The sequence below is a fragment of the Pundamilia nyererei genome, unplaced genomic scaffold (genome assembly GCF_000239375.1).
Source record: "Pundamilia nyererei isolate P.nyererei 1_Seehausen unplaced genomic scaffold, PunNye1.0 scaffold00011, whole genome shotgun sequence".
Taxonomy (NCBI): Eukaryota; Metazoa; Chordata; class Actinopteri; order Cichliformes; family Cichlidae; genus Pundamilia; species Pundamilia nyererei.
In genome coordinates, this window is record NW_005187412.1 from 6,425,215 (window position 1) to 6,435,295 (window position 10,081).

General features: G+C 41.1%; 1 protein-coding gene across 5 annotated transcripts in view; it reads right to left on the reverse strand.

Moving 5' to 3' along the window:
* Positions 1 to 10,081, reverse strand: part of scube2 (signal peptide, CUB domain, EGF-like 2) — a 20,930-nt gene that overhangs the window by 4,683 nt on the left and 6,166 nt on the right. For 3 of the 5 annotated variants that reach the window (XM_013908492.1, XM_013908493.1, XM_013908489.1), the window contains exons 10-17: positions 9,325 to 9,441; positions 8,993 to 9,115; positions 8,579 to 8,695; positions 7,274 to 7,363; positions 7,016 to 7,138; positions 6,307 to 6,474; positions 5,781 to 5,987; positions 1,466 to 1,636 (exon numbers count right to left, since the gene is read on the reverse strand). In XM_013908492.1, coding sequence (XP_013763946.1) covers positions 1,466 to 1,636; positions 5,781 to 5,987; positions 6,307 to 6,474; positions 7,016 to 7,138; positions 7,274 to 7,363; positions 8,579 to 8,695; positions 8,993 to 9,115; positions 9,325 to 9,441 — 1,116 coding nt within the window. Of the gene's footprint in view, positions 1 to 1,465; positions 1,637 to 5,780; positions 5,988 to 6,306; positions 6,475 to 7,015; positions 7,139 to 7,273; positions 7,364 to 8,578; positions 8,696 to 8,992; positions 9,116 to 9,324; positions 9,442 to 9,998 lie in introns of all 5 variants that reach the window. The other 2 variants (XM_013908490.1, XM_013908491.1) reach the window with 2 other exon arrangements.

Sequence of the window (10,081 nt, forward strand, 5' to 3'; positions counted from 1 at the left end):
ACACACACACACACACACACACACACACACACACACACACACACACGGTCAGTTCACACTGTTAGAAGCAGGAAATGCTCTGTCCACTTAAAAAAAAAACAAAAAAACAACAACAACAACAACAACAACTTTGCTTTACTTTTATTTAGCAAAACTCAAGAAAATACTAATGGCAAAAATGCTGTGTTACATCTCCACCTCTCACTGCGTGTAACTCCTGGGTGACTAGTACAAAGTGAATGTGTGATAGCTCGTCTTGTTTAGTCTGTCAGGCGAGATGTGACTCTGATAACAGCACAGGAGGAGAACAAAACATGGTGGCTCCTTGAGCTTTTTATTCAGGACTGAAAGAAGTTAATTCATATTCAAGCTTCTTCAGATTTACACAAAGCAAAACAACTGCCAACGAGATCTTTATCGAGGCACCACTGTTTCCTTTGTACCTTCACAACTTTATATTTAATTTTCTGCGGCTGTTGCTTTTTTTGATTATTTATTTGATATAAATATCTATAAAATATCATACATTTTTTAGCAGGTAGTTAAATAACACACAATCTCTTTTTTCATTGTTTATTTATTTGTTTTTTAATTTGGTGCAGTAAGACTGGCTATGAGAGGGGTCTGTGTCAGTAGGGAAAGCTGAAAAACATTTTTTTTAAAATGCAGTTAAAAGTCTAAAATTCATCCCTTCCTTCACACTCTCCAAAGCTGCGCAGTGGGTCAGTCTTTGGCAGGCTGATTCTGGCCCCTGGGCTTTACGTTTGACAGTTGCTTGGCATTTAGATGTCATCATAAAGTAAAAAAGAGAATTTACTATTTATTTATTTGTGACCTGCTTTCTGAGCCCTAAAGGTGACTAGTTTTTGCACAAACCAGATTAATACTGGCTCAGGTGGTAGAGCAGGTCATCTACCAATCAGAAAGTCGGTGAAACAATCCTCAACTCCTGCCTGCATGCTGAAGCATTCTTGGGTAACATACAGAATTGAGTGTGTGTGAATGTTAGAAAGTGCTTAGCTACAGATAAAAGCACTGTATGGGTGCTTGGGTGAGTTGATTTGACCATTTTAACTGCTTGTAAAATTAAAAATTAGCATTAACATTTGGCTGTAGGATCAGTCAATCTGTGAAAACTTGGAAAACACAGATTTCTGAACCTGTCTTTAATTTGAAACTTGGCACCTGTAAAGTTTTGATAGCACATGATCAAAATCTGTCCACAGACAGACACTCAGAAATCTTCCAAAGCACTTAAAATAGCCCTCGTGGTAGGTTCCTGTCTTGTGACATCTCCAGGATTTCAACACATACAAAGTCAACACACAAGACATTAAATGTCAAGTTGCCTGCAGTAAAGTATGTTTAAAGGACACATCATAAAGAATTAAGACAAACCAGTTTATAATACACTATAAAATTTTATTGTTTGATGTTTTTTAAATGTTAAAATATGGTGTTTTACCTCCACACTCTGAAATGTTTCGAGCTCCCACCACTTTGGAGACTTCTCTTCCTTGAGGTGTAGGACACACCTCACAGGACATCTGTCCCTCCTCGTCCTGATACGTTCCAGCTGGACACGACAAACACCGTCCCTGATCGCCATCGTAGTAGGTCCCAACACCGCAGCTCACTAAGACACAGATGGAAAAGGACATCAAGAGAGATTAAAGTTTAGCCGTTCTGTGACATACTTGTAGCGAGACACTGTTGCATGCCCGTCTCTAGTGCACATAAAGCAAATGTCAGCCTACAAAGTTTCTCCAAAGAGTTGCTAAGCATGTGCTGACAGTTTTATCTTTGTGCTATGCTAAGTTGAGGGGGAAAAGTCATATTTTTTGAATACTAAACACACAGAAATATTTTTCAGACAGTAATTCTGTGATATAGAGTCAATTACAAACAAATGTAACTGTTTGAGGATGATGGAACATTTCCGCAAAAACTAAAAACAAACACTTAAAGATAAGCCATCCAAAACAGACGTTAACGTTTGAACTTGTAATTAAAGTCAATTTAGTAGACAGATCAGGTCAGGTGGCGCTCATGGACAAATAACCACACCATAAGAGTGTGTGGGTAAAAAAAGAACAATGCGATAAGCAGACATGAATCAACAAATATAGCAGATTGCCCCGTGGTTACACACAATCAAGCAGTCCTAACCACAGCGTAGATGTACACAATAAACACCGCAGCTACAGTGAATGATGAGACCATTAAAGAAACCCAGATCACAGCTGCCTCTCAAGTGCAATCAAAGAGGATCATGTAAATACTTGAACTGGATAAACACAGTAAAGAGCAGTGAGCGCCAGCTTTAAGAAGGCAGCTGAGCCTGAACAATTATCTATCTGTTGACAGCGTTTTCCTGCCATCTTAAAGGTATCACTGAGCTCAGTGTAGATTATTGTACCAGAGAGTGGTGCATTAGGCTGTATGGTTACAGGCCATCTTTATATGGCACCACACAATCAGATGTGAACAACGTGCAGGTAACATATCAGGACTGCATCATGTAAAGTAGTGATGCTGTTGTGATGCCTATATAAAGTTCTAGAGTCTTCAAATAGAAAACAGTAGAAGAGCGTGTTCGTAAAATGTTTGTGAAATATGCCCACTGGATTCAAATGTCAGATTTATGTCACTAAACAGAGTACGGCTTGATACTAACAAAGGATAACCTACATGATGCCTAAAGGAGAGATAAGTACATTTATCTTAGCTACAACTGTATGATAAGATGTCAGCTATGAAAATGCTTGTGCATTACATTAACACAGTGTAACTATTGCAGGTTTCAGGTTCAAGTCTCATTTTAAATGTGTCTGCTTGTAAACTTTTGCTTTTTAATTACATTCCCTTATTGTTGGTTATTCCCTTTAAGTCAACTTTTATTTGTCTGTTTAACATTTATCTTTATTGATCTGTTTTACATGATTGTTTTACACTTTGTTCAGTGTTTGCTGTGCCTAAATGAGCTATACAAATAAACTGATCTGAAGTTATGAATTTTATTTGCTTTGGACTGCATGAAACACACACATTAAAAGTCCAAATGCCATTAAAGTACATTTGCAAACCAACCTAAAACAGCCATGCAAAAACAAAATCATGGGGACAAAAGAACAACAGCCTCTCCCAGTGCTGCCTTTACTGCATCCACACCTACACCTGTCTTAATACTTGACACAACATGGCTGTGCATCAGAGAGGAACTTTAAATGCCAACGTAAGCACCCTCAGCTCTTTTAAAAGCAATCACAGCCGCAAATCAAAGGGAGAGCTTCCCTTTTATCGTATAAAAGCGCAAACACTTGATTAAAGGGGCTAAAACACTGTTTTGCTTTGGTTCCTCCCATTCAGACTGATGCCTGTAATTAATTTGGCAATTACTGTGTCTGTCTGATAGCCGTAAGAACTTCACTTGAAAACTAAAGCTGAGCTCACACAAGAATAAATCAATTAAACTCCTGAGACTTTCGAGCAAAACGTGCCTCATATGTAGCCTTCAACCGGGCTGAAAGAAAACAACCAATATCAGAGAGAGCTCGACACACAAAAGCTTTCACACAGATCCATTATATGTGGCTCTGTAGACTGTTAGGTTTTCGTTGGGAGAAAGAAAATGTAATTCTATCAAGAGCAGCTCATTTTTGAAGCCTTTTGTTTATTCTAAAAGACCACAAGGAGCCATCACTGCATTGTCCTCTAACAGCTTTTATTTGACAGAGGGAAGCTGTGAGGGAAGAGACAGTGAGAGTGAAAAAGAGGAAAGAAAGAAAAACTTGAAGTCTTTCAAATGCAAAGAACGGTTCTATAGAGTTCTCGAATTGATGGCCCCAAAGAGGTTTAAAAGACCTTTCACCTCTATTCAAGTCCCTGGTTTTTGCCTACTTGATGACATAGGAAAACACTATGGTATCACAGTAGTAAGGAGCTGAACCCAATAAAAGAGGTCAGGTTTCTGAATCCCCCCATTCTACTTGGTCCAATCACTGCTCGCGCCCATCAAGCAGGGGCCCAAACAGCTGATGCTAATTGATTCCCATGGTGTGGGTGAAGTCAATTCTCTTTAGCAGTTTAGTGGCTAGGGGTCATGCAAAGTGGCCCCCAGCTGGGGTGCAAGGGTAGGGTAGGGGGGGGGGGGACAGCACTTAAAGTGCCAGCTTGAATCAACAGCACTTCCTAAACATCTCCAACGTTAAAACAAACACACAAACAAGTTCACTGCGACACTCACATGGATGTGAGAACATGTGGACCTGTGGTGGACACGTTCACATGAAGCCTCTTATGTATGCTTTGGTTGTTTTCCTGCACATAAATAATGTAGAGTTGAAATAAATTTTAGACTCAAAATGATCATGTTATTAATAAGCTAACATCACAAGTTATTTAAACTGAACCAATGTCCCGGAATATAAACGTTACTTCAACCAATAACCCAAACACAGCACAGAGGAGGAGGAGCTGCCACGCTTTAAACTGTGCACAGTGTTTTCTTCAAATCCACAGAAGACTGTGTTCTTCTCAAGGAGTGAGAATGAGCTTCAAATGGGGTTTTCAATGGAGTGGGCAAATTGAAAAGGACTAAACTGCACTCCAAACTAAGCCAGAGCAAAAGATGGGGGAGGAGGGAAAAATATAGCTCCTTTAAAGAGCTGGAGGTTAAGAAGAATGCCTTTCAGAGCCCCCCTCTCCTTTTTCCCTCCTCTCCCAAATTACATGTCTACACCCTTGCCACAACCAATAGACTGCCTAATGTTGACCTGAAAGCAAAGCGGGGGACGGAAGGAATAAAGACACTTAAGATGTGAAATAAATCATGTCAGGAAAGCTTAACAGCAGACGTAGCTTAAATGTTAATGATGAGACCAAAGAAAAAAAATTACAGGGAGATGAATGGAAAGCAAAACTTATGACTTTCCCTCAACAGACATTATCTCATGAAACTACAGAGCGGCTATAGTTTGACACATGTTTTTGGCCATCAGCCATATTCCTGAGATCTGGGGATAAAGATCTGGGCCTACATTAAGTTAAAACATCCTCAACACTGACGCATATATTGAACAAAGCGCATACTGCCTGAATAAATATTTAGACATCACAATTTAGGAGGAAAGGCACCAGTTTCCCCTCGCTGATACTGAGAAGATGTCCAGCACGCAGCCAACACATTGTGAGGCCTGAAAATAGGGGCATACAGTTGCAGCCGCCAGAGAAAACACAAGCCTGCCTTGAGCTCTCCACCATCGACAGTGTGCGGCCCTATTTAAAGAGCATTTTTCTCCAGCGCAGGTTGTATATAAAATTCAAGCAAGAGGCAGCAGGAGACCTGCCATCAGCCCTAACGTTACACTTTTATCCCATGGAGATGCTGGAAGATCTCGCAGCTTGGAGGGCCAACAACAGCTTCTCTGTTCTTCCACACAAGCTCGCTTTCCCCCTCCAACTTGCTCATTACAGAATGTCTGCAAACCAAATATGGCATTCATCTGGCCCACACCTGCTCCAAATCCAATCATTAAACCCGCCTGTCTAAATATATCTCACTGGCTTGGGCCAATTCAATTACTTAAAGCCATGACTATGGGTCTACTGTGTGTATGGGGTATGCTCACAAGTGCTGCTGCCTCAAAAAACAAAGCGGTGGGAAAGATGAAAAGCATTAACGTTTCCAGTAGAAGTTTTGCCTGGATTAACTGTTTGTGCTCTGCTCGTTAACAGGATTTCTACAGTGAATAAACACTACACACATAAACTCAACTCACCACATTTTCTGCCCAAGAGCATCTGTCCTGCTATGCAGTGTCCTGGCAGCTCTGCCAGCTGGCTCGGACTCCTGGATAGATTGTAGTCTGCTCCGGCAAAGTGGAGGTGGAACTGCTCCCGGTTGATGGACTTCCGCAGGGTCCTGATGGTCTTCCTGAGCCTCTTCTCTGAACGGCGGCGTGCGCAGTTCACGTCACAACCCTCTGCTGAGAAAAGCACTCGATACTGCAAGAGTTTCCAAAGCAAGATTTCCTATTGTTCACCTGCAATAACCTACGATTTCATGCCTAGATTCCCATAAGCTTACTTCACACCGCTAACGCAGAAATCAAGGAAATTAAACAAAAACACCCTTTGCCCCAAATCTAGAGCCCATCACCAGAGCCAAGTCAAAACAGGAGATACTTTTACACAGCTTGGTTTGTTTAGTGACAAACAGAGCGGCGAAAGACAGATTTAAGAATCATAATCACAGGTCGCAGACAGACAGGCGGGCAGCCAAGCAGAAACCACAGAGAGACCAACCTGTTACCTCCTCTAGGTTCACATCCAGCTCAAACTCAGCAGTGATTGAGGAGCCGTCCTCCTCGCCGGCCTTCCTGCCATGGCGGCTACGCATTCTCTGTCCGGATGAGGTGCAGCGCAGGCTCACGTAGCTGAACTGGACATTTTCAGTGAAGAGAAACTTCCTTTCTGTGAACATGGGACACAACAAACCCCCAGCAAGCACAACAAAGAGAAAAATTGCACAGTTGTTAACAGACAGGAAACATTAATCACATACAATAATCTTTGGTCATGCACAGTGAAAAGCTAATAGAACAAAGGGGATGCAATGGCAATGAGATGTTGGTTTCCTTTCAGTGTCTGTGAGGGATGTACCATGCTGAGCCCCTTTTGTAGAAGCAAAATAATCCTACAATCAGAATCGTGTTTGATTGATAGCTAGGTCACACACAACTAAAAGGCATCCTGTGGCCAATTACATCCTCCCTGTCACTGGCAGACAAAGTGCTGTGCTGAGATGTGGAAGACACTCAAAACCACATCACTTTCCCCACAAATTTCTTTCACATTTGCTCTTGGTTTTTGGTTTTCTTTGAAGCATCTTTAAGGTCTGCTTCAGAGTCTTTAGATGTTGGCAGTTCTCGGTAAACCCAAAATGTTTTTTAACCAGCAACATAAAGACGATATAACTCTAAGTCTTGTGCTTTGAGTCGGCGTGGCGCTGTACCTGAGCGCGCTGAGTTTAGGCTCTCCCTGAGTTTCTCCTGACTTCGTTTTAAGTTGCACCTTGCGGTGCCAGACTTAAAAGTGGCCGTTGTCTTAATGCGGGCAAGGCTGGCCGTTTCTCGACCTGCACGACAGGGGGACAGAAAATATCGTTATCAAGTGAAGACAAGTAAAGCGTGACCTACCTGTTCCTGTGTTACTGTTTTCTTTGGCAGAGCGGAAAAAAAAAAGATGTAAATCTGCGATGTCCTGTACTTGCCTAAGCAATATGAGTCACTGTTGTTCTTTTGTGCGTCAGCCAAGCAGGGCAGAGGCATTCCACAGGTCACTGTGTAGGAATCCTCCGTCCCTGAAAACACACGAGGCCGTGACACGGGGACCGACACTGACAAAAGTAAGGGCCAAAAAAACAACTAAGACAAAAGACAGGCAGCATGTATGAACATGAAGTCCGTCAACAGACTTTTCACTCAATTAAATCTACAACAGTTGAGCTTACTGACTAGTTGCACTTCCACCTGACTGAATTGTGCTGTTTGAAGACATAATATACAAAAAGCATCCTCGATGTATCATAAGCTTCTTCACCAATCCACCCTGGTCCTTTTTATCTCTCTCTAACTAACCTGTGAACCTGCAATTGTCAAAATATCCTGATTTAAATGTGGGACTTGTAGCAGTGCTAATCCTGCTGGATTAGTTGACATGTTTTGCAGCTGCTTCACTCTGACAGCCCAACACCAGCCATCTGCTTCATATCAGCAAGTAGCTCTTGTTAAAAATTTTTTATTCACACCCCCAGTTAGCTGTTACCACAGCAACAAGTACTTTTCTTGGGGTCCGCAGAGAGTCAACAAGTAAACTGAAGAGGGCAATATGATAAAAATAAACTATGAAAGAGACAAACCATCAATTTATCTAATTCAGGGAACCTATCCCAGCTGTCATAGGGTGAGAGCTGCGGTACACCTTGGACAGGTCATCAGCCTATCGCAGGGCCAACACAGAGAGATGTACCCATGCATGTTCTTGGACTGTGGGAAGAAGTCAGAGTACCCAGAGAGAACTCACTGTGAGGCGACAGTGCTGACCACAGCACCACCCAATGATAAGACCATTAATGTATATTCCACATACATGCTGTCTTTTTATGCAGCTTTATTTTATTTGGATATTCTTACTTTATTAGTATTTCATTTCATTATTTTTTTATCTTTAATGTCATATCTTTCTCAAATTTTTTTTTTAGGTGCTTCTAATCTATTTATAGGTCATTTTATCGTCTATTTCTTAATGTTTTTGTTCTCTTTTTAATTTATTATATATATCACATATTATTGCATATTATTTGCTTTGCTTTATCACTCTTTGTTCTCATTATCTACTGGTTAGTCATCTGTGAAGCGCTGTGAACTGCACTAACTTGCATGAAAGATGCCCATACAAATAAAGACTGATTGCATGACAGATGATATATAACGTAGCCAAAAAATTGCTGTTATTAAACCAACACACCGGTTTACCGCAGCTCACACTATACAGAGATCTGGCTCAACCAACTCACCGCTGCTGATGTGTACTTGAGACTGGCAGGTCAGAAAGCAGCGATCCCCTCCCTCCTGCTTGCTACAGTTCAAAGTAGGTTTAGATGGGGGCTGTGCAGGTGATAAACCCTCAGCCGCTAGATAAAAACCACAACAAAACTCAAACATGTTCAAAAGCAAGAAGGAGGAAGATGCACATGAAGATGAAGAAGCACAAAAAGTCCAAAATCCTGACAGCTTTGTAGCATTTTGGATGGATTACTCAAGCACAAGAAAATTAAAGAGTAAACAAATAAATAAATAAAGAACAACTCAAAGTATCTCCTGTTTTTGTCCACAAAGGTGTTTGCTGTCACACTTCATCACTGCACAATTTCCATTGAGACGTGACAATAACAGACCTGCTTGTCATTCAGAGACAGGTGCTAACCTACCGATGCAGTCCTTTTTGTTCCAATGTAGCTTATAGCCGGGACGGCAAAAGCATTCAAATCCACCCACGGTGTTCTCACAGCCATGCTCGCAACCGGCATTGTTCACACTGCATTCATTTATATCTGGGATGGGAAAAAAATGGGGAAAAAAAAAAAAAGAAATGGGGAAAAAAAGTTACTCTTTATCATTTCAGAGATCGATTTCCAAAAACGCCAATGAGCAACCACTCACATCTGTGTGCTTAATCAAATAAAACATTTAAATGCATCAAGCACTTGTGTGTTATGCTGAACTTGTTATGTGTAGTGCCCTCCACCCAACTTAGTCTCACCTCCACAGTGGGCCAGTCCATACATGGTGTAGCCTTTGTTGCACAGACACTGAAAACCACCCGGGGAGTTCACACAGGTGTGATCACATGTGCGCTCGAAGAAGCATTCGTCTATATCTGTAATCAAAATCAGGCAGATGACATAATAGCAGGGCAGTCAGTTACAATCTTCGCCAGCAGGAATTTCCCATCTAATGACGACCATTTTCCTACTCAGTGAAGTGCGACAGGTACATTACACTACAGCGGATTAAAAAAACAAAAGCAAAAATACTAGCTTTTCATAGAAACGACTTCTAAAAAAGAAATCATTGTCATCAATCATGCCAAACTCTGATGCAAAAAAAGGTAAACAAAAGTAAACCCCAGAAAAAGGGTTTACATGCTCCCTGATGTATTCAACTCTTTAAAGCCTGAACCATGAAATAATTGTCAAGTAATTCAAGTTGAATAAAATCACACTAATGATGTAGAAGTCTGAAAAACTCAGAAAAATTCAACATGATCCTAATTTTCTTTTTGTAAAAAAGAAAAATCTAAATTCACTCAGTGATTAAAAAAAAAAAAAGAAAAAAAAAAAAAAAAAAAAAGACAGCGATTTAAGGTTCACTTACCCATGTGTTCTGTTATTTCGGATGATTGGACCTCTCCTGCAGTTCAGGAGCCACGTCTACCTTGACAGGAGCGTTCGTCTGTCAGCAGCTTAAAACCTTTTCTGCAGTTGCACTCAAAGCTGCCGATGGTGTTCTTGCAGGAG